The sequence below is a fragment of the Mus musculus genome, chromosome 3 (assembly GCF_000001635.26).
Source record: "Mus musculus strain C57BL/6J chromosome 3, GRCm38.p6 C57BL/6J".
NCBI lineage: Eukaryota > Metazoa > Chordata > Mammalia > Rodentia > Muridae > Mus > Mus musculus.
Window position 1 is genome coordinate 129,267,880 of NC_000069.6, and position 24,444 is coordinate 129,292,323.

The 24,444-nt window shown below is 40.9% G+C and overlaps 1 protein-coding gene across 1 annotated transcript in view; it reads right to left on the reverse strand.

The window, feature by feature from the left end:
* Positions 1–1,297: 1,297 nt before the first annotated feature.
* The window catches only part of Enpep (glutamyl aminopeptidase), a 63,573-nt gene continuing 40,426 nt past the window's right edge, over positions 1,298–24,444 (reverse strand). Inside the window, exons 12-20 of the mRNA NM_007934.3 lie at positions 16,171–16,304; positions 15,989–16,044; positions 13,665–13,815; positions 13,023–13,096; positions 12,806–12,910; positions 12,544–12,714; positions 8,763–8,903; positions 3,466–3,544; positions 1,298–2,543 (exon numbers count right to left, since the gene is read on the reverse strand). Of these exons, the coding sequence (NP_031960.1) occupies positions 2,400–2,543; positions 3,466–3,544; positions 8,763–8,903; positions 12,544–12,714; positions 12,806–12,910; positions 13,023–13,096; positions 13,665–13,815; positions 15,989–16,044; positions 16,171–16,304 (1,055 nt within the window). The 3' untranslated portion in view covers positions 1,298–2,399. The remainder of the gene's footprint in view (positions 2,544–3,465; positions 3,545–8,762; positions 8,904–12,543; positions 12,715–12,805; positions 12,911–13,022; positions 13,097–13,664; positions 13,816–15,988; positions 16,045–16,170; positions 16,305–24,444) is intronic.

Consider the following 24,444-nt stretch of genomic DNA (forward strand, 5'->3'; position numbering starts at 1 on the left):
GGCACCCTGGTTCATTAGTTCATCACCAGACAAGGGGTCTATTTGCAGCATTTATGTATGAAGAATAAGAGCAGCAAACAAGTGCTGGGTCAGTGGAAATACAAAATGAAATACATCTCTGTGACTCTAGTTTGCATATTTTCAGGATCAGCCCAAGAAATACTCTAGGTTCTCCAAGCAGAAAGGAATTCAGCAGAGGGAATGAAGAAGGTGCCTGCCATTCAAGGGACTTGAGTACAACACAGAGGTGAGTGCCGGGCTTTCTACACCCATCTCTTTCTGATCCAGAAATAAACACAACTAATATCACCCAGAAGTGAGCAAGTTAGGGGTCACAACGGTAATGCCCTGACCGCAGATGTGCTAAGCGGGAAGGGAGAGTCCTTCAGAGGCTGCCTGCTCCTGTCTGCCCACAACACTCTTTTCTCCTCAGTGTCATGGGAAGAGTGGCCCCTCAGCTGATTGTCTTCCAAACTTCACACAGGTGGACATCAGCTGTGGACTCTAAGCCGGGTGAAAACTCAGAGTCTATCATTCCTGCCCTGGGTGGTCCAGTGCTAACGGACAATATCTAACCAAGCTTGAAACCATGTACTTTAATTGCCATGAGGGCATGCGTATTTTACTTTTATCTGTTGCTGTGTACTATTCCAGGGTTTTCTAAAGGAGCATCAGGAGGGAACCCTGGTTCTGCACCCTGTCTTCCCTCTGTGTCCCCCCACCACACCCCACGTTCACTTCCTCCATTACTCTTTTAAAGCCACTTGTTGATCTCAGACAACTGTAAGTATGGCAGTGGGGTACATGGTTGAGGGCCTATTATGGAAATAAATTGAAATATGGCATCTTTTATTGCGTGCATAGTGCCCTCGATTCTCCTCAAACCAGCTCTGAATTTTCCAAGTAAATTTAGATTTTTCTCAATGGAACAGATGAGAAAACAGGGATTCTGTCTCTTCTGCCGACTGGACTGCCATTGTGATCATCAAGTGCCACAATCAACAGACCCTGGCCACCAGCTCCTATGAAGCTAACATCGTCTGTCCAGTCTCACGCATAAATTAAAGTTTTTATTTATTAATTTAGTATGTGTGCCTGTGATCACGGGCACATACGCACCCATACCCGCATACAAACACATACCCCTGCACACACAAATACACACACACACACATACTATACACTACACCACAGCACATGTCTGGAGGTCAGAGGACTATCAGCAGGCTTGGGCTCGCTCCTCCTACCCTGTGGAGCCTGGAAATGGAACATAGGTTGTCACCCTGAGCCATCTCACCAGTCTACATATATAATTTTTATTAGTGGTCTTCTATATTGGTTTACATTTAAAGGTGTATATATAAAATTTATCTATAAGAAGACATATCCTTAGATGTGCAGCTTTGCTGGAGGACAACCTCAACTTTCTCCATTTTCACACTTTTGCTGCTAGGGAGGGCAAAGTTAAATTTAAATCCGCCTTCTCTCCTTCCTGAACAGTTTCCAATTACTTTCATTCTTCCCTATAAAAATCCATGGAGCGCAGTTAAGCGCCCCCATGCCCACTAATTTCATAGCTCATTTGAAGGGAACTTTGCACGCATCAGGAGAGACAGCAGTGCATCATGCGTGACCAAGGTCAGGCTCTTGAAGCACACTTGTAATGTGCTAAATTATTTGGGGAATGGTGCCGTCACATTCACTCAGGAGTAAGGTGATACTGGGAAACAATGTGTTTTTCAAGGTAATAATTTAAATTTATTTAAAAAAAAAAAAGAATACAGCATTGTCTGATTTTGTAAGACCAAAGGCAACAGTCAGTCATTTCTTTGGCTCATTCCTTCAATCCTTGATCAAAACTTAAGCCAAGGTTACTTTGGTAGGATTTAAAGCAGTGAGACATTTGTGAATAAAATGATATTAGGTCTATGTAATTCTGAATAATAAAATAAAGATTAAGATGGCAATACACCCTGCAAGTACTGGTATTTAAACTTTAAAAATCAATCAAGAGAGAAGATTAAGTGGTGTTTCTTTGGTACTAAAAATGTAAAGCTAGGACCAAATTGCTCCATTTTCACAGATCTAAGATACAAGGAATGATATTAAAGACATTAATGTGACTATTAAACCCTTCAGTTTGTAAAGACTTTCCCATGAAGAACACTTAGCAGAAATCCCTGAGTATATTAAATACTCTATTAGTATCTTCCTGCAAAAACAAAGAGGAATAATTTAAAAGCTTTGCGTGACATAAATACAGTACTTAGCAAAAGCAGAACTGGTTTCAAAGGCTCCCCTCTGCGGTCTGTAAAACAGGCCATCTCAGGCTCCGCCCACGGTGCAGCAGAGGCACAGATGACGTGCCTTCACCCTTGCACGTGTTTTCACTGTCCGTCCTACGGCAGGCTAGCGAACCACTCTCTGATGGACTGTCTGTTCACGTTTAGCCACTCGATGTTGTTCTTCACCGTCTCCAGCACTTGCTCTCTAGGTTTTGCTCCAGCGCCAGCATTTGGATATTTTGCAAAAAAGCTCTGCATCTAGAAAAGGCAGGGGGAGTAGTTAGAAAAACCATTCGAAGCCTGCTTCTTCAGAAGTTCCATTTGGAAACTAGCTCTGTTTCTTCTTATGGGGGATCTGTTTGGATGGCATCTCCTGGTGCAGCACTCAGAACAAGCCTGCCAGGTGCATGAGCAGTCACTTCTCTGGCTTGAGGGTCCCTGTGAGCTGGCGTAACCACAAGAGGCATTGATCGGGAAAGAGGTCACCACCCACTTCTGTGGATTTCCCTATTGTCTGCACATTTACTAAAGTATTCTGTGGACGCTGTGATCTGTGATGTGATCAGTTTTCTCCAGCTTTTATCCTAGGGGTCTGGAGGGTTTCATATGCTTTCATTTCCTAAAGACTTATAAGAAAAATTTCTCTTCAACAAAGTTCTATACTCTGTCTTACCCCTCTCTCCTGAGCTTACCCCTAAACCAGAGTAATGCTGCCATTTTCAAAAGTAAGAATGATTTTGTTTCTTAACATATACAAGAATCAAAACATTGCACTATCTAATACACAGACATGGAAACTTCATGGCATCTCTTTGTCCTATTGACATTTTTTTTCCTTTGCTGGGATTTCAGAGAATTGGTATTAGTTTCAAACATCCCAAACTCTCAATTCTGAATGGACTCAAATCTCAACCCAACTTATCTCAGAGTCACAGACGGCCACCTGGATAGGAAAGACACTTCCATGAGCCAGCCCCAACCTTCCCAGGCCTTAGGTTTCTCAGTTTTTAAACCTCATTATTTCTTTGTCATTTGAATCATTTTTCAGGTTAGGAAAGAAAGTAGTGTATAATTAATTAGATATAGGGGCTTTTCCCCCCTTCTTGCATCTGGGATTTGATTGGAGGAAAGTTCAAGTTTGTTTCTTCCTAGACAAGCAGAATGGAATCGGCCTCCATACCTGCCAGAGCTGCAGTTCAGTGTTGAAGGGCTCAGCTATGGTGACGATCCGGCCAAGGTATCTGTCATTGATTGTAAATCTGTAGAGAAATGGAGGAGAATAAATCAGAATATTCGTTTTCAAGCATGAAATCTTTTACTAGATGACAAAGGTGTGTGTTTGTGTGCGAGTGTGTGTGTGCGCACTCATGTGTGCACATGTGTGCATGTATGAGTGTCCAGCTCTGTACACTTGTGTGTGTATGTATGTGAGTGTGTATGTATGTGCATGTGAATACGTGTGCATGTGCATAGGTGTGCGCACTCGTGTGTGTGTGTGTGTGTTTGCACAAGTGTGTGTATGCGTGTGTATGCATGTGCACAGGTGGTACACTCATGTGTGTATGACTGTACATGTGAGTGTGTGTGTATACAAGAGTGTGTGTGTGTGTGTGTGTGTGTGTGTGTGTGTGTGTGTGTGTGTAAAGTAGCTTTCAAAGGAAACTAGACACAGTAGGAAGATATAAGATGTCTCAGGGAATAAAAAACCTCAAGTCATGCAAACCTGATGCCCTGAGTCCAATCCTAAAATTCCACAGTTGTGGGAAGCAGCAAACGCCACTACAAGATGGCGCTGGCTACCACTGGCCACCGCCCATGATTATGGGTAAACAACCAATGTGCGCATGTGCATAAGAGTTTTTTGCCGAGTCACTGCCTGGCCCGATGCATATTAATGAGGTACTGGTAGCATAACCAATCAGGTATGGACATGTCACTCCTAGGCCTATATAAGCAGCGCCATTTCTTGGCTCAGGGTCTTTTCGCCTCTGTAATTGAGCTCTCCCAATAAACGTGTGCAGAAGGATCCTATTGCTGGTGAGTCAGGCGCTCACACACAGTGGAAAAAAGGAACTGGCTCTTGAAAGCTTTGACCATCATGTCCTAAATAGCTCTTTCTAGAGTTACTAATGGCTTTTATATCAATAAATCTAGCTGGCTTTTTTTTTTTTTTTTGATTTTCAGTTTACTCAAATTTTTTAAGTGGAATCAGACAAGAGGCCATATTTTTCTTTAAAAAAAACAAAAACAAAAAAACAAAAAACAAAACAAACAAAACGGTGATGGCGCATGCCTTTAATCCCAGCACTTGGGAGGCAGAGGCAGGTGGATTTCTGAGTTTGAAGCCAGTCTGGTCTACAAAGTGAGTTCCAGGACAGCCAGGGCTATACAGAGAAACCCTGTCTTGAAAAACGAAAAGCAGTAAACAACAACAACAAAAACAACTCCCCTCATACCCTTAAAAGAAAAAAGATGGTGGTGGTGGCTCACGCCTTTCATCCCAGCATTTGGGAGGCAGAGGCAGGCAGATCTCTGTGAGTTCAAGGCAGGCCTTGTCTTCATGGTGAGTCCTAGGACAGCTAAGGATATACAGAGAAACTCTGTCTTGAAAAAAAAAAAACAAAAAAAAACAAAAAAAAAAAAGGAAGGGAGGGAGGGGGAGAGGGAGGGAGGGAGGAAGGAGATAGATAGATAGATAGATAGATAGATAGATAGATAGATAGATAGATAGATAGATAGACAGACAGACAGACAGACAGACAGACAGATATATAGATAAATGAATGCTTAGCAAGCTGAACCCTGCTACAAACCCAGGCTTGCCCTGGTCACCTCTTTCCTCTCCTACTTCCATGCCCCTCCATGCCTGTGAATCTTTCATCTTTACTATTGTTCCATGGTATAGGTCTCACTGTCTTTTGCTGCCAGTTGACCATTGCCTTTTGCTGGGCCTATTAAAGAAGCTGATTGTGTTTCTGAACTCCACTCTGGTCTCCCTGGTGCCTACACTTCCCTATCGCCGACCCAAGCATGCTTTTTCAGAATAAACCCATCATTTCACTTTGTTTCAAACTTCTAGTGACTGAGTTATCATTGTTCTTGGACTAAAAGTCAAACTTTAACACGACTCTATCCCTTTTGACCTTTATCCCTTTCTTTCCTGGTAGCTTCAGCCAAGATCCTCAAGGTTTTGTTTACCCAGCTCATTCCTGCCCTTCCTTCAGTTCAGCCTGAACTTCCTTAGGGAGACCTTGCCGCCAACTTCTTTCAGGTTGCTTAGTTTCCCCTTAGTTGCATTATTTTGCTGTCCCCTGAGCCTCTTTCCTGGGTAATGACTAAGGTTTCATGCATGCATCTGTGTAACTCTTGCTATAATAACATTGCTCTCACCAACACATTAAGTTCTGCAAAAGCAGAAAGTTGGGTCTGTTTGTCTTCCTCATTGCAGCCCCAATACCAAAGATCAAGCCTAGCGCATAATGTGTGCCCTACATTACTCACTAGAGGGAAGAATTACAATTTAAAATGAGGTATTGGGGGTTAGAGAGATAGCTCGACAGTTAAGAACACTTGTTGCTCTTCTAGAAGACCAGGGTGCAATTCTGAGCACCTTCATGGTGGCTTACAACTATCTGTGATGCCAGTTTCAGAGGATCTGATGCCTTCTTCTGGCCTCTCTAGGTATCAGACATGCATATGGTACACACACACACATATATATATGCAGACCAAACACGCATACATATAAAGTAAAATAAATTTCAAATTAAAAATGAAGAAAGAAAATGATAATGAGGATATTTAAGAACAACACTAAGTACGGGAGCTTCCTGGGAAATGGGCAGTTACTGTAAAGCGCCATTTACCAGAAACCGTAAAATTCTTTTATTCAGTAGCAATATGCTATGAAAAGAGTAAAACATAAAAACATGTGGCTAGCGTGATTCCACATGTGTCTAATAAGCATTCATAGAGAAACGACTCAAGAATAGACACCGATCTGATGGCAGAAGTTATTTCTGACCAATTCCATTTTATAGATTACTTAAACACTACTACCACCCAGTTTCTGAAGAGTATACATACTGGTGTTGTAAGAGGAAGATGGGAATTTTTAAAAGGCAAAATGTGTTTGTTGCTGCAGTGAGAGTCTACGAGTCCCATGAACAGCTGCTAATTGCAAGTCATAGTTTTTTAAATGGACTATAATTTCTGCATTATTATTCTTGTTTGAGTCTTATAAACTAAAAACTAAGAGAAGTACTTGGGAGTTAGCAACAAATGCAACGAATAAAAACTGCAAATACTTATATAGACACTACCAATGCTGCAACAAATTGTGTTCATCTCAAGGGCCCAATATCACAGGAAGTGCAGAAGCGTTCTATGTCTTTATCAAAGTAGCTAAAACTACAGTAAGAATTCAAGTATATCTTAAATGGCTTGAAAAACTTAGATGAGATCGTCTGCTTCGACTTAACAAGTGTAAACCTAATATTAGATCATATAGAAATTATTTTGATATATTCAAAACTTATAATAACGTGCTTATTAAATTTTCTTGAGATGTTTACGCCATGTTCATTATGTCAAAATTAATGAATTTTTTCATCCGTGACAAACTAAAATCAAATTTGATCAAACCTCACTGTTGCCCAACTAAACTCACTGATCCTCAGAGTTGTACCTAAGGGTTGAGGAGGCACAGGGTGAAGAGTCATTTCCCATAGAGATTGGAGCTTTGTGTTCAAGGTTTAAACTGGAAAACACAGCAGTGATCTGGCAAACAGCAGTCATAAAGCTTAGTAGAAAAACAGATCATGTATTTGAGGCTAAAAATAAATTGTTCTGAAACACAGGCAGAAACAGCACTCAATCCAAAATTTGGAAAGCATTTAGAAGTTTGGAAATATTTGAATAAAATTTGGCTCATTTCTATTTAACTTGTCTTTTACAATTTTTCATAGGGAAATTCTATTTCTTCAAACCAAACATAATTAATAATGCCTTTTGTGTAACAGACATGTGGCTATTGTATGATTTGTGTGTGTGTGTTGGGTCCATCTGCAATAATATCTCATGAATGTTAGAGCAGCCAATGATGAAGAAATATTAAAAGCCTCAGGCGAGGCTTCTGGGCATAGCTCTGACAATGGTCAATCAATTCACTGCCCTTGGAAAAAGGCTTAGTTTATAAGATCTAACATGTTTACTCTAAAGCCAGATGTTTATGGTCCCTATAAGGTCTTTTTCTACTTATTAATTGTTAAGTTATATAATAAACACAAGATATTTTTATCTTTTCACAATAACTCAAAGGTAAACATTGTGTTTTATTTATATAAATTTCTTGCACCATATATAGACTCGGAGTGTTTCAGCTAACTGAGAACATATAGTAGGTAACCCATCTTTATAAACAGAAAGTGCTCCTCGCCCAAGATTAACTCATATGCTCAGATGGCATGTGCTTGTTGAATAGATTTGCTCAGTTTAAACCAAGTCTTTCACTGAAGTAATTACAAACAGGTGAACCATGGACATGAACGTGCGCACACGCAGGTGCACACACACACCACATATACCACACACCCACACACCACGCACATGACACACACACACAGAGGTGACTAGACCAAGTCTCCACCCACCCCACCTCCCAAAGTACTATCGCCTAAAAAATGTAGATCTCTTTTAAAAAATATTCAGAATACTTAGAGTTTATTATCTGGTCAAGGGAGATGAAAGTTCTGAGAACATAGGGCTCTTCTTGGAGCTCAACTCCAGGAATTTTCATCTAGTTTTCAGCAAATAGGAGCTGAGAACTAAACACCTATCTGACATTTTGCTATGCAATGATATAGTGTGAAGAATTATATTAATTCATTTATTATTGCAGTTTTTATGTGCACTAGTGTTTTACCTTCATGCGTGTCTGTGTGAGGGTGTCATAGTCCCTGAAGCTGGAGTTACAAACAGTTGTGAGCTGCCATGTGGGTGCTAGGAATTGAACCTGGATTTTCTGGAAGAGTAGCTAGTGCCCTTATCCACTGAGCCATCTCTCCAGCCCCATATTAACTCATTTTAATTAAACAAAAAATAGTGCAATTTAGTTCTCTCTCTCCAGATCTCAGAATCCTGTGGATCAACCAGAAGCAGTAACTTTAAGAAAAATGAATTGTTCATACCAAGTTACTTCTTTTGTGATTGGGTTACCTGGCGGGGGGAAGGTATAGGGGACTTTTGCGATAGCATTTGAAATGTAAATGAAAAAATATCTAATTAAAAAAAAGAAAGAAAGAAAAATGAATTGTGTCTAAATGAACACACCCAGAACAGTAGTGTGTCCCTTTACCTTAGCAATATGCCACTTTGGTGTGGTACAGAGGTCAGAGAAAGCACAGCCAAGACAAAAAGATGGCACCTGTAAGGTGTGTCAAACAAGGAGGACAAGAGGCCGTTATCTGATCATCTCACCTGCTGACCAGATAGTCCCAGTTGAGTTGTATCCAATTCCAGGCCATTGTCTTCCCATAACTGTTGTAGGAGATGTAGCGGATGACGGTAAATACATCCTGAGTTTTAATAATATTGGGGTCTTTGAGCATTTCCAGATACCTAAGAGAAGGCAAGAAGAAAACGGCTTCAAAGTGAACTTTGAATATTGACTGTTGCTTAAAGTTTTCCCAGCTTTCAACCCAGCAATTCAATTCTTGAGGTGTCAGCTGACAGAGTGAGTTAAATATGGCAACTGGGGAAAGATGGGTTTTGTTTGTTTTGTTTTGTTTTTTAATTTAATTTTATTTTACATTTATTTTTAACACTCCATATTCCATTCCCCACCCCCCCATCCACCCTTTGTCTGTTCTACATCCCTCCTCCCCACCCCACCCCCTCTCCACGTGGATGCCCCCTCCCCCCACCCCCTCTCCACGTGGATGCCCCCTCCCCCCACCCCACATGACCTCTAAACTCCCTGGGGCCTCCAGTCTCTTCAGGGATAGATGCATCATCTCTGAATGAACACAGACCTGGAAGTGTATGTGTGTTACGGACCTCATATCAGCGTATTTAACTGTTCTTTAAAAATAACCTTAGGGCTAGAGAGATGGCTCAGTGGTTAAGGGCACTGACTGCTCTTCCAAAGGTCCTGAGTTCAATTCCCAGCAACTACATAGTGGATATAACCATCTGTAATGGGATCTGATGCCCTCTCGTGTGTCTGAAGACAGCTACAGTGTACTCACATACATTAAATAAATAATTAAAAAAAGAATAACCTCTAGTTTTGGTGAGTACTGAAATACAAACACCTAAATCTAATAATTTAAATTTAGCTAATATTGAATATTAAAATGGTTATTGAAAATTCAATTAATTTAAAACTTAAATCATTTTAGAAATATCAAAACAAACTAAATTTGAACAACTGCTCTGATAAAGACCAATTATTGAATACAAGAACTTACTTAATTGCTGAATTACTTACTTAATTTTTAAAAAGTATATGTAAAGAAAAACTTAAGGTCTTATTCTATGGGACAAAACTTAAACTTTGTTTGCTAATATAAGCTATCTAGGTATAATTATAGTTTAATACAAATAAATCTAGAATAAATTAAAGAAAAACAAATAGATGTTTATCAATTGTGATGCTGTGGTGTTAACTAGAGTTGACCTTCTAAGTCTATATTGCTATTAGAATTACTTCTATCTGAAGTCACCACATGTTTTGTTTACTGTGAAAAAGGCACCTCAAAAATATCTACTGCTAATAATCAGATTCATTTTAATAATCTTCTTGTCTCATTCAATGGCTTCCTGCATTTTGACTTAAACGATTCATATTTTTGGGGGAAAGAAGAGTTAATAAATACATTTAAAAGATTACTGTTCAACTTGAGATGTGAGGTAGATTAGAGAAATAGCTTTTATCCAAAAAGAATGAAATGTATAGATTTTTCTGACATTTTATACTTTATCAAAGTTGAGCATACTTAATGCTGGAGTCTAGATGTAAAATGGCCCCAAAGGTCTATAGTTGAAAGCCTGGTCCTCAGCTGGTAATGTATCAAAAGTATTTGCACCATGATGGTGCCATTTTCATCAGTCGATTCATCCATTGTGATGAATGCTTAACTCAATAGGCTGTGAAGAGGTCCTGCTTAGGGGTAGATCACTTTGAGGGGTGCATGCTGTCTCTCCTTCTCTGTTTCTCCCTGTTTCTTGGCTGACATGTGATGAATAGCCTTCCTTCTCCTGACGCTTCTACTGTGATGTTTTTGCCTTCTGTCAGGACTGAGAGTATTGGAATGTGAACTCAGATCGCTAAGCCATGAGTCAAAATTAATATTTCCTCACTTTAAGTTGTTTTCTTGGGTGCTCTGGCACCGCAGTAGAGAAGGAAGACATTTGACCTAAGAAATTTATCATAAATGAGACAGAAGAAAACTCAAGTTTTAAGGTAAGCTCATATTCTGTGGGACATTCGAAAATGCCATGGTGTCCTTTCATTCTACAAGGGAAAGTACTGTAGATCAATATTTAGTTGTGCAATGCCCAGCATGGATTGGGAGCAAAACAGGATGATATACCTCATAGGCAAGATGAGGTGACTATATTAATTGGTTTCAGGAACACCCTTGTTGCTTTGGCTTGTTGGCTGTGTAGATGAACCCTAGACTTATTTTCAGTCTCTTAAAAAAGATATTCAGGGATACTGAAGAAGCCCTTGGGCAAACTAAAGTATTATACATCACAAGCACTTCATGATCAGAAGACATGACTGACCACAGCATTCCTCTCTAGAAGACAGACAGTATTCTAGCAGGTAAAATGTGACTGGTTAAAACCCAGTAGACTTGGCCCAGGATCAACTTAGATCAATTCCTTCAGGAAGACCAGGAAGAAAAACAGAGCATCCCTCTCTCCATCACTACAAAAGGATGTGTGTCTCCTTTGTATAAAAGGAAAATATGGGAGTGAGGAAACTCTCCGATACTTACTTTCATAGACTCCATAAACTAGGGTTTAACAATTTATTTAAAAAACAGACTTGCAGACAAAAACAGCCAGCATCCGTGGTTCCTCATTATATTGACTTTTAGTCCCAGTCAGATAGAAAGCAGAGGTGGCTACCTTTTTAGGCTCTTGCAGTTGTACGCATAAACCTGGTTTCGTGTGAAATGCAGCAGCATGTTTACCACGTGCTCAGAAAAGCAAGGAGTTCCAGAGAACCCCTCACTTCACTCCAAACTTGCTACCAAACCTCACTGTGTTATGGTCATCACTCAAGGTCTAAAATATATTGCTTCAAACTCACAAGTAGATTACAAAAATCATTAACCACTCAAACCACTTTCTACAGCAGATACGATAAGGGGGTACAACTTGTCTTTCTCAAGGAATGTCTTAGGAAACATTTTGACACACTAAGCCGCCGAAATTCTAGAAACTATACTGATACCGTGGGCCCTGAAGGCAATCGGTTTTTCTTTGTTGTGCAATCTTCTCCTGCACATGCATCCAGGTCTTGCTAAAGCACGCAAAGTAGTTGCTAAATTCTTTAACACATATAATTAGCACCATGCCGCCTAGCATAATGTGTTGACAAATGTCAAGATGGTCATGTTCTTTAGTTAATCGAAACCAATTTTACTTTAGTTATTTAATCTTTTATTATTATTATTATTTTATGTGTACATATCTGTGCACCACTTTAGAGCCTGGTGTTCATAGAGGCCAGAAGAGGCCATGAACTCCCGTGGTAGTTATGCAGGTGTGAGTCACCATGTGGGTGCTGGGAGTTGAACTGGGGTCCTCTGGAAGAACAGCCAAGTGTTCCTAACTGCTGAGCCATCTCTCCAGTTCCTCAAATTTATTTTAAAGTACACATTAAAACATGTCAGGCCTCGTGGAAAGCAGAAACAGGGAGATTGCCTTAAGGTTAACCTACAGGGCCATCCTGTGAGACCCTATCTGGAAAACAAACAGAAAGAAAGAAAGAAAGAAAGAAAGAGAGAGAGAGAGAGAGAGAGAGAGAGAGAGAGAGAGAGAGAGAGAGAGAGAAAGAAAGAAAGAAAGAAAGAAAGAAAGAAAGAAAGAAAGAAAGAAAGAAAGAAAGAAAGAAAGAAGTGAAAAAATAAATTACACATAAGTATACATAGTAATGCTTAAAGGCTTGCCTGGTACAGACAAAGCATTGGTTGGATTTAATCCCCAGGACCAGAAAGCAAACAGCAAACCGGGAACAGATTACCTTGCCAAGAGTTTAACATCCTTCACTGAAGCTAACCCATAGAGCAGTTTTTCTTTCTCTTGGGCAAGCGATGTTTTCTGATACTGCTCTAGGGTATAGTTCCACGCTGCCTCATTGCCAGAGTTCTGCATTCCATAGCGGTACACAAGCAGCCTGAGGTTTACCGGAATACTGCAAGAAGAAACAATGTTTCAGGCATCTTCTGTGTTTGTTCACACTTTGTTTCAAATCTTCTCCACAGGCAAACAACATAAGTAGTCACCTTGCGCTCCCTTTCAGCCAGGAGTCAAATAACTGGGAAGCATTGCCCAAGGCTTCTCTGTCCCCCATCTTGCATGCGAATCCTAAGATAGAGGCCCGGAGTAACCTTCAAAAACAAACAAGCACAGAGCCAGGGCCTCAGCAAATGTTCACTATATCTTAAAACACAAATACACAAATGTTAAGTGAATATTAGTTTTTAAAAGGTAAGAAATAACTTTGTGATGTGGCTTCCGGTATCCTGCCATCCCAGCAAATCTGCAACGGGCTTCACTTGGCCTTGAAAGTACGTCTGAAAGAGAAGCACAGGACACCATGAGTAAGAAATTGCTACGTCTCTGAATCTCCTGTCAACCAAGAGCCCCCCTTGTAATCTTTCCCCTACTAGACCTGAGAGGTTTGGATCAGTGCTTAGAAAAAGAATTTGTTTAAAATTGCAAGCAGCTTGCCAAAGTGCTATGGAAATAACAAAGAAAAGGTAAGTAGAGATGAAAAATAAAACAAAAATATCAATGTGGAGGTAATATATTTTTTTTACTTTGCTGTATTTTGTTAAAATAAATTTAGCAGGTAACTCCATTTCAAAGCGTGTTCTAATTTATAATGTGTTAAATTTTTAAATAAAACAGTCTTATATTCACTTTGATATTAAAATTGATACCTTTTGGAGACATACAGAAACACAAATACTAAATATTTTAAAGTGCAAAAGATCACACAACCCATCTGCAGGACCAGTCATGACCTCATCTCTTAACTTCATGTGGTAGATAGAGATTCCCCAAGAGGTCCTTCCCCTAGAAGCCACCCCAATCGACTAAACATTTACATTTGTGGTATACTAATAACATTAACGTCACCTCTATCATGGGGTACAGCTCTCTGTCATCTTCAAACATGCTAATGATGTAGCTTACAGATGAAATGACTCTCTCCCATGGTAGGAAATCCTCTTCTGATTTGAGATACATGGTCAAGTTCAGAGCTATTTTATAATTCAGAAGTTGAGCTCTGAGAGAGAAAGTAAATAAGACAATTAATTGAAAACCAGACTTTCAACTGAAAAGGACCAGTGTGGTGACCCTAGCGTTTCATGTTCGTGAGAATTCCTCTGCTAAGTAATTAAAAACACTGTACTTCGGAGCTAGAGAGATGGCTTATTGGTTAAGTGCACTTTGTGTTCTTGCAGGAGACCACAGTTCTCAACCCCCCTCTCAGTAGCCTCAGAGCTGTTTAGAATTCTAGCTCTAGGGGATCCAATGCCCAATCCTGACCTCTGTGTGCCCCACACATATGTGAGTGTACCCACACCAACACACACAAATAAAAATAATAAAGTAAGTACTAAAAAAGGAAAGAAAAGAAATTGCATTCATTGTTGAGACTCAACTGATGCCACCATGATACCATGATACCATAGTAGTCAATTCTACAAAAATGTATGGAAAAGTTTTTTTTTTTTTTAAGTTATAGTTCAGGAGTACTTGAGAAAAAAAAAATCAAATAGAAAAACAGTCTTTAAAGCTTGTATTTCGAATGTTGATATCCAAGAAAACGCTAGTCTCACCTCTCTGTGGTGAAGAGTGGTGAGTGAGGAAGACATGGCTGCTCAAGTTCCTGAGCATAAATGGAGACTGAAGGCTCAGCCCTAAATCACACATCTCTACGTCTCCCTGTAAGGTTCAGGGAGCAGTGCAGAAGAGCTTTGAGACACATCTTTGCTGTTAAAAATCTAAGGGGCATGTATTTCGATCAAGTGACAGAATTTAGTAGGAACTCGTACGAAAAATCATCTTTGAGGTTCCATGTATCTGTCTTCTCCCTGATCCTTACAATAGTCTTCTGAAGTCATCTCCAATCTTCTATTAGGAGATTGACCCAGACAGTGGTGAGGAAGGAGACTTGCTCCAGCTTCTACAGAACCAGGATGTTAGGCAAGCTCAAAGCCCTTGGAAGAAGGGCTAACCTTTGGAATTTAACCCTGGGAAGACTGATGGCATCTTTTGACTTCCCGTAAGTTATCTAAGGGGTTCATGTGAAACGTTTCTCCTTGTTATCCTAGCCAACCAGCTATCGCTATGCTTGGCTAGTAGCTATTGGACAACATCTCTAACAGTCACACGTTCTCCTGAGCGGGGTTCAGATGCCCATCCTCATAAGAGTGTTTCTTGGGCAGTATGGATACTAATAAGCAATGACAATACAGTACTGTTGGAAAAGACACAGAGTGAAAAATTAATGCTTTGCTCAGGAAGAACCCAGAAGATGCTTCCAAAGGAATTAGCATCTATCTACTCTCATGTTAGCAGGGTGCAAAGCTTCTGAAAAACTTTGATACCAATAATCAGCTGAGTATGTAGCTCCTGCAGAGGATAATTATTAGGGTCAGGGGACCTGAAAAAGTCGAGAAGCCATGGTCACTGTTCCTCTACTCCCCAATCTAGATTGCTTATCTTTCTCTAAGTTCCAGTTACTCTCAGGTCATGAAGGAAAAAAAAAGTCAAATCTCTAAAATGGTGTCCGAATGCTAGCCAATGCTAGCTTACCGTGGCTTGTTCTTGTCCCAAAAACCTAGATAAGAATGACAATTCTAGTTCAAAATATCTAGTAGTAAGTGTGGACTCACAAAACTGAAATACACTATGCATTTGTTAAATCAAATTCTGAAGGTATATTTTAAAACTATGTCATTGATATTTCACTTGTTTTTTTAGGGGGATGGGCCTGCCACTGTGCACACATGGAGGTAAGAGGACAGTATATTGGAATTATGTCTCTTCTCCTGTCGTGTGGGTCCTGGGCTAGAACTCAGGTCAGCAGACTTGGCAGAGGCCACCTTTATCCTTTGAGTCATCTTATCAGCTCAAGGTACACTCTGATCCCTTTCAAACATCACTAATGAAGTCAAAGACCCTGATCTAGAGTAACTCATACTCCATTCTAACAGGGAAGGGGGTTGGGATGGGAAGGTATTCTATGAATAGCTAGCATCAGTATTTGTCATAAGGCTCGTGTGAATTTAAAAAGGGAGTGAGCAAAAAAAAAAAAATAATAACAATAATGCTTAAAATACAGACATGTGGATGTTTTCAATTAAGAAGTCAAATGTGATTGTAATTAATTCTAAAGACATATGGGAAAACTCAGGGTGTTTTGAGTGACCCAATCTTAGTTTAAAACATACCTTGCCAAAGCAAAAGCATCATCAATAAAACTTGACCGGTCAGCAGCGGAGAATCTCTGGAAGAAGAAACAGGGACGCCATGATTCTCAAAGCAAAGAGCATTGAGGAAGAAAAATTAGTATTGCGAAAATGCTGTTCTTGCAACAAAATGGCAATCGTTCATTAACCACGCGGTGCCTTACCGTGTGGTTTGAGGAGAGAGCCTCGGCTATCCAATCCCACGTTCCTCCTTCATAATTTACACGATAAAACCCAATGTGATCTGGGTTGATTTTGAGAAAAGCATCTCCGCTAAGATTAGCATTCAGAGTGATTCCTGTGGCAGTAAATAAACACTAATGAGAAACATGTTTGCATACGCTGTAAACACGGCGCAATTAGACCCAGAGGGCAAAGGGAAAAAATAGGGAAGAAAAGCAATATTAGCTCACAGAGTCAAGTTTGATTTAGACCCAGAGCCTCTAAGCCTAATTCTTATTTAGTTGCCTTACTTTAGAATGTCACTGGGGTGAGCGAGATGAACAGGAAATAAGTAATGTCAACCAGCAACCTTCTGTTTGTAGCTTACACTCCTCCCTGGCAGCAGCAGGCCACAGGAGTGCAATAACTTCAAGCTGGCCAGTCTAGCAGTGAAAAACAGTGGTGGACAAAGAAATCCGTGCCTCCTGGAAGTGATCCATCCATTCCCAAGTGTAATGGATCAACGAAGTGAAGGCTTTTCACTAGGACAGCCCCAGGAAGGGCTGAAATGCCAGCATTTAAAGAACACCTTCTCAAAACCATCACGGAAGCTGGACCTGCTGGCATACATTTACAATTCCAGCTACTCGGAAGGTGTGGCAGCTTATAGGCTTACCTGTGCTACAGTGAGTTCAAAGCCAGTCTGGATAACCTAGTGAGAGCTTGTCTCAAAATAAAACTAGAATAGCTCTGGAGATGTGAACCAGTGGTAGAGCCCTTGCCTAGCAGGAGGGAGCCCCTGGGTCTAATTCCCAAAACAAAAGATATTAACATTGGAGGTAGTGGAAATAAGTACTGCTAAGCAGAACAATAATGTGAGCTTCACTACAATTTGAGGTGTTAAGGACATGCTACAATTGACTGGGAACTCAAATGCAATGTTCTTACTTGGCCATCACGTCTTCCTTGTGCTTTCAATTAGATTTGCCTTTGCAAGGCCGTCTACAGCCCAGTTTCAGCTGGATGAAATGGTGTTTCTTCATCAGTGGACTTAGCAAATTGACTGTCTTCCCAGAGTAACATCTAATACACGCATAGGGCTCAAGGATCAGGCTTTTAGAAACCCAATGCTAAAGGGAGAGGAACTTAAAGTTTAGGTCAAATATACACCTTAAAAATAATACCTATGGCTCTCTCTTTTCCAGCCAAGGAAGATGCCCAAAGGAGGACAAGGGGAAGAGCTTGGCCCCAGCCCCCGCCTTCGTGAAGAAACAGGAGGCCAAAGAGGTAGTCAATCCTTTGTTTAAGAAAAGGCCCAAGAACTTCGGCATTGGGCAGGACATCCAGTCCAAAAGAGATCTAACACGCTTCATCAAGTGGTCCTGCTACATCAGGCTGCAGTGGCAAAGAGCCATCCTCTATAACCGGCTCAAAGCACCTCCTGCCATTAACCAGTTCACATAGGCACTGGAAGGCAGACAGCTACTCAGCTGCTTAAGCTTGCCCACAAGTACAGGCCAGAGACAGAGCAGGAGAAGAAGCAAAGGCTACTGGCTGGTGCTGAGAAGAAAGCTACTGGCAAAGGGGATGTCCATCCTCCTAGCAGGGGGTCAATACCACCTTGGTGGAGAACAAGAAGGCTCAGCTGGTGGTGATTGCCCATGATGTAAACTCCATTGAGCAGGAGGTTTTCCTGCCTGCCCTGTACCGAAAGATGGTGATCCCCTACGGCAACATCAAGGGAAAGGCCAGGCTAGGATGCCTGGTTCTACAGGAAGACATGTACCACTGTTGCTTTCACACAGGTTAACTTGGAAGACAATGGTGCTCTGGCTAAGCTGATGGAAGCTATTAGGACCAATCACAACGACAAATACAGTGAGATCCGACACCACTAGGGAGGCAATGTCCTGAGTCCTAAGTCTGTGGCTTGAGTTACCAAGCTGGAAAAGGCAAAGGCTAGAGAACTTGCCACTAAACTGGGTTACAATGTACACTGCTAAGTTCTCTGTATGTAAATATAATTACAAGATTATCTTCTAATAACTAATAGCAATAACAATAAACTGTGCTCTAACATCACAAGTATTCATCAGTATCACTTCTATACTTTCTCATTAATATACATTTTGCCTGCATGGAAAATAAATCATTCAAATAATAGTATGGAAATTTACAATAAGTGAGAGTCTTCAAGGAGTTTAATATAGGGACCATGCAGGGAATAGGTCTGAGAGATAGCAGGCGAGGCTAGAAACGAAGCCCAGGGCTTTAGTGTTAATGATGCATGCCATGCCAAGGCATTCATCTTCTGGGAGGCAAAAAACATCGAGAAGATTGTCAAACAAGGAAATCACATGCTTAAGTCTGCTTTCCAGAAAACGAATTTTTGACAGTGCCATGGGAGAGATTTTGGGTTAGATTCTAAAAGCAAGAAGACCCACTTGGAACCCAACTGTAGTCACGTAGGACAAGAAAGAGTTTGAACTTGGACTGATGTGACCACCGTGGGAACAGAGCAGAGACATGTTAGAGGTAAACGCAGCATAGCCTGCCTCCTGCCTTGGGGGAGGGGCGAAGGCTCGCACAGTGGAAGGAGTGATGGTGTTGCCAGCGCAGAACAGAAGGAGGCAAGTTTGGGAGGAAAGGTGATTTAAATTTTGGAAGCATTTGCAAGGTCTGGAAGATCTCCAGGACCCAGCAGTTCTTCATAATATAGAAGCCAAGTCTTCAACATGACAGTAAGTTTTCTTAGGAACCTTCAGAACAGGTACTTGACAAAATATAAACCCTCACCTCGCTGGTGCAGTATTAATCTTCCTTTGTCATTTGGCCATGGGGAAGTTGTTGAAAGGAAGCTAATCTTTTGGCAACCTCGCTCTTTGAATGTTTGTATTGGGAGGAAAGTTTCTTGCTAAGGGTAAAGCCGTATGTTACTGAAGATAGAACAGGAGTTTGACAGACCTGGGATAAAGTCCTTTCTACAAGACTGGCAAGCTGTGTAACTCTGGCCAGATCACTTGACCTCCCTGTGTCCCAGTTTCCCAGGAGGAAAAACGGGGATAAAAAATCCTTCTGGGACTGTTGTGAAGATTAAGTAAGATAACGCAGATAACACGGGGCCACTTCGTTTGGTGTTGTGTGACCAACAGATGCTAGCTATCCCCATTATTATGAAACAGGATAGGCTGCCAGTTCTAGAAATAGCCAAGCAAATATAAATATCGTTGAGAAGTTCCTGGCAATCCATCTAAATACTGCAGTAATTTACTGCGCTTTCTGTGTACCCAGTTAAGCCTGTCTAACGTGACTGTGATTTTTCTCACTTTATAGATGAGGAAGCCGAGACCCCGGAAGTCAGTAGTTAAGGACCTTCCAAGTTCATGCTTCTTTGAGAACAGCTGACAACAGCCAACTCTAGGGTTGTTCCATAATGTAATGAAGCAAGTAGAACTGAACAACCCTTGTTTGCTTATGGGCAGAAGAGTGGACATTTGCTTCTAGTTTGTTTTATGATTATAACACCAGCATGTGTTCTCTATGGGGTTCTTGAAAAGTAAAGTATAAAGAATTCCAGGCAGGGTGGTGCATGCCGGTACTGTAATTCCAGCACTCGAGAGGCTAAGACAGGATAGCTGTAAATTCAAGGCTAACCTGTGCTACAGTATTGGCCGTGTTTCAAACAAAACCAACCCCCCCAAAGTACACAATAATATAAAAAATTACTCATTAAGCTTAAATTTTTAATTTTTCTTTGTATGTATGCATATGAGAGGTTTCTGCATGTGTGCATAAGCAGACATAAAACACACAATGATACTCTACCTACTCTTTCTAAGATTAGTAATCTTTGGTCATTTGAAATTATACTACGAAATTTTATTTTACATATTTGAAAATGTATGCACAATGACCACAAAGGACTCTCATAAATGATTATGTGCTGCAAACGTTGAAGAAATCATCCCTGGGTAGGGGCTCTTTCTAAGAAATTTCCCTCTCAGGGCTGCTGAGATGGTCCAGTGAGAAAAAGACTGGCTATACAGATGGAAAACTCATGCTGGGACCCCCAACACCACAACGTAGGCACGCATCTGTAAGCCCAACACTAAGGGTAAGCAGAGGTGAATTCCTCAGGGCTTATGGCCAGCCAGTTTACCCAAAACACCCAAAACAGTGAGCTTCAGGATCAGAGAGAGATCTTGCCTCAAAAAAATAAGATGGAGAGTGCATGACCTCTGACGTCTATAGCCATATACATGGTTGAATGTGTATGTGCCAGTGCACACACACGTCTATAGTGTGCAGATACACACACAATGAAAAAAATGTCTTCAACAAAATTGTGCTACATGCACAACCCTAGCTTTTCAAGAGACTGTTATCAGAGGATCGTGAATCATGAGCTGAAGGCTAGCCTAGGCAACCTTGTAAGAACCCAGAATGATACAAGGGAGAAGAGAAGAGAGATGGGGGAAGAAGGGAGAAGTGAGGAATTGAGTCATGATTGTGTGAGTTATACTTTCAGAGCTTCTCCCAGATGTCAGCGACTGATGCAGAGCATTTGCCTGCAAAGGAAGTTGGCTTCATTGGTTTGTTCTTTGTTTTTTTTTTTTTTTGTTGTTTTTTTTTTTTGAGACAAGATTATGCTCCACGGCCCAGGCTGGTCTGGGACTTGCTGTATAGCCTATGCTGGCCTTGAACGGATAACACTTCTCCCTCAACCCTCAGCTACAGTTTCAACACATAAGCCCACTCCTGTTGGGATGTCTTAGGCCAACTCTTTGACTCCACACAGGAAGTAATGTTTTAGTCCTGGAGTAATGTCTACAGATACACCATGTTTAGACAAAGTTGATAACTCCTTTGTCCTATGACAACCTTCATTCCTCCTAAATGTTCGAAGGCAACAAATTGAAGCATATAGATAGCATCCTATTAGATGTAGGTGAATCATTATATCAAAAATAGCAACTGATATCAAAGACAAAGAAAGCTGTACCATTACTATAACAGAACACAAGATCTTGGAAGAGCAGACTAGGCAAACAACCCTCCACTGGGCGCATGCTTACCAAATTCTTACCATGTGCCTTGCACTATTTATAATAGAAAGAGAATGAAAGATGCCAAGAGTATTTTAAATTTTCAAGGAGCTTATAATTTAGTTGAAAAAGAAAAGACAGCAAACGAAGTTTCAATAGCAATGGTTAATTTTTCCAAACATTAATACTAGGAATCACAAGATTGACAAAGCTGCCAGCATCAGCTATGTAAGAAAAGTATTTGGAATGATTAGGCCTAGAAGAAAATCCCAATGACTGCAAATAGCAGCAGTAAAGATAGGAAAATATATTTTGATAATAAGCTCACTTTAACAGAGTTAAGACAATTTAAATGAAGGTGATTGGGCGGTGGGGGTGGGGGGGTGGGGGGGTGGTAGGGATGTAGGTTAGAATAGCCAGGAAACATTTTGTGTGAGATTTACTTCTTTTCTTAGAAACGACATATTTTTTTTCCTAGTGCTTAAAATATCACATAAAATATCACATACAACTTGTGTAAATAAAAGATCCCGGAAGTCCTATTATTGCTGGGGGCATTTCTAACTGATGAATCATCAGGGTGTCCAGGAGCGGGGTCGTGAGACAGGTAACTTGAGCTGCTTGCCCATCCAGGATACTCGGGACACATTCGTCATCTGTGCCCTGAGCCCAAGATGTCCTCAAACAGGAAACAGGAACTCATGGCACAGCCTAAAAATGGAGCAGGCACTTTGAAGTCGGAAGAGGTGTCTAATTTGTGTTTTGTTTTGTTTTGTTTTGTTTCTGGTGATTCTGAAGTTTCAGCTGAAGGCAGGTTTGTTAGCTCCGTGAACATTGAGCCCACTTCATTCATTTATTCACTCCTTCATATGATAAACAACCCCTCAGTGTCTGCTGATGAAACAGTGCAGCATCATCTACCAGAAAGGTGCTCATTTCCGCGAAAGAATATTCTTTAAGGGAGAAAGGCATAGATACTTCAATGGCGACACAAATGCTTTTAGACGTCCCTGAGAGGAAGAAGGGCGCAGGAAGCCTTCTCTCCTCTTGCTTTTACACTCTGCTCCCTGACTGAGCCACAGACCTCCCCATCCCACTACCCCACCCCCATACTTGGTCAATCCTATTACCCTAAAACTCTAGTCTGAGCACTTGACCTAGGTGTTTTCTTCCATAGCAACCTTCCCTGGGCCCATTTATCTGCCCTGGCTCTTGTCTAGTGGGTGCCTTTTTACCACCTGCGTCATGGCAACAGCCTCTCACGGCAGAACCTGTGCATCCAAAGATCTGCCCTAGGCAGCAAGACTGCAGGATAGGAAAGTTTACACTTCAGTCTTCCAGCTTTCATTCCCAAACTGACCCCAAAACTACTTTTTAAAAATACCTTCCTGAGCTAAGAATGTAGCTCATGGTGCTCGCCGAGCAAGCGTGACATCTTAAGACTTCTCCCCCAGCATGGCATAAAGCCGGAATACAGGCTCAGGCCCAAAATTCCAGCACTCTCTCAAGGTGCATCAGGAGAGTCAAGAGTTCAAGGTCACCCTTGACTACGTAACAAGTGGGAGGCTAAGCTGCCTTACGTGAGATTCTGTCTTAAAATAAAGCAAACCAAAAACTTGCCTCAGAGAATGAGCTAATGAGTTAAGGATTGAATATTCCAGAAATTCTTTCTAATAAATATATAACAAATACTAGAAGAATATTTGTTCTGAACTCTTGATATTTGTTTTCTGAGGCACTTGAGTGAGCTTCTACTATCTACAAAATTCTCTTATATGAAATGCTCACTCCATCCAAACACTGGGGGGAAAACTGTGTTAGAGTGGATGAATTATTCATGTTTTTAAATGGGTAAAGAGCAAATCAAGCGACTGCCAAGACAGTCTTCTGACCCTCAGCTGAACACAGTGACCAACAGTTTACTGAGGGTCAATGTGTGCTGACGGTTCAACCGAAGGCGCTCAAATCCCAACATTCTTGTTCTGCTTTTTATGAATGACAGGGGACATTTGTATTATTTCTCTTTCTGCCCTCTTCACTTTCTGTTGGCACATGGGCCTGTGAGTAGGAAAATGGCCAACAGACAGACCAAAAGAGACAAAAAGGCACCGATTTGGGATTTCTGGAAGGATTCAGAGTCATTGGCCACAATGTCATCACAATCATTAGCATAAACGATGAAGGGGGTGTGGTTTCCTAAGAAGGGGTGTGGTGTCCTATGGAGGGGGTGTGGTTTCCTAAGAAAGGGGTGTGATTTCCTATGAATATGTTTTCTGTCAGGAACAGCCCGGAGATGAGTCTTAACTTCATAATAGGAATATGGGAGAGCTGACACTAGAACTGAACATGTAAGAGAGTTTATAATAAAAGTAAAAAAAAGAAAAAAGAAATAGCAAAGATGAAAAACACCCAAGGCAGAAAAACTACTGCACAAACGATTCTAACAGTATTCTGTAGGGTTAAAATAATCCAAAAGAAGGACAGGTAAAGAAGAGAAGACATATCCACATGAAAATAGAATTCTATATACATATATATGCATATATATATAAACATATATCTATTATCATTATGTAAGAGAAGGAAGGATTGATCCTTGCCGCAACATGAATGAACCCTGGAAAGTCTATGTTAATTAAAATGAGACAGTAGAAAACCAGTGTTATACCAATTCACAAAACTGATCTCCAGAATAAGCTAAGTTCTCACTGGCATAAGTTCAGCAGTTGCTTGAGGCTTGGGTATGTGGAGGACAGAGGATGCTAGCATGTAGCTATGAACTTATCCAAGAGGGTTGGATGATACACTTTATTTTAAACTTTGTATTTTGAGGCAGAGCTACATACAAGCTTCCCTTGACCGCAGGGTGACCTTGAACTTACAAGGTAGCTGCTGATAATGACCCTGACTTTGAGATCCTTTTGCTTCTAGCTCCTGAATGCTGGGATTACAGCTGTTCACCACTGCATCTCGTTATATGTGGTGCTGCTAACTGAACCCAGAGTTCCGTGCATGCTGGATAAGCATTGGACCAATTGAACTAAAACCCCAGCTCAGGTTATCCACATGAGTTAGGCGACGTGAGGACAAATAACCAGGTAGAAGAGATAAAGAAATGTCAGATGCTTTTAGCTTCAAGAAACCCTAGAGAAAGCCTACAGAATATGCTGTTCTGAGACCACAATTTCGTGGGACAGAAAGAAGAAATCTATTTTGACTTAGATAAGAAGT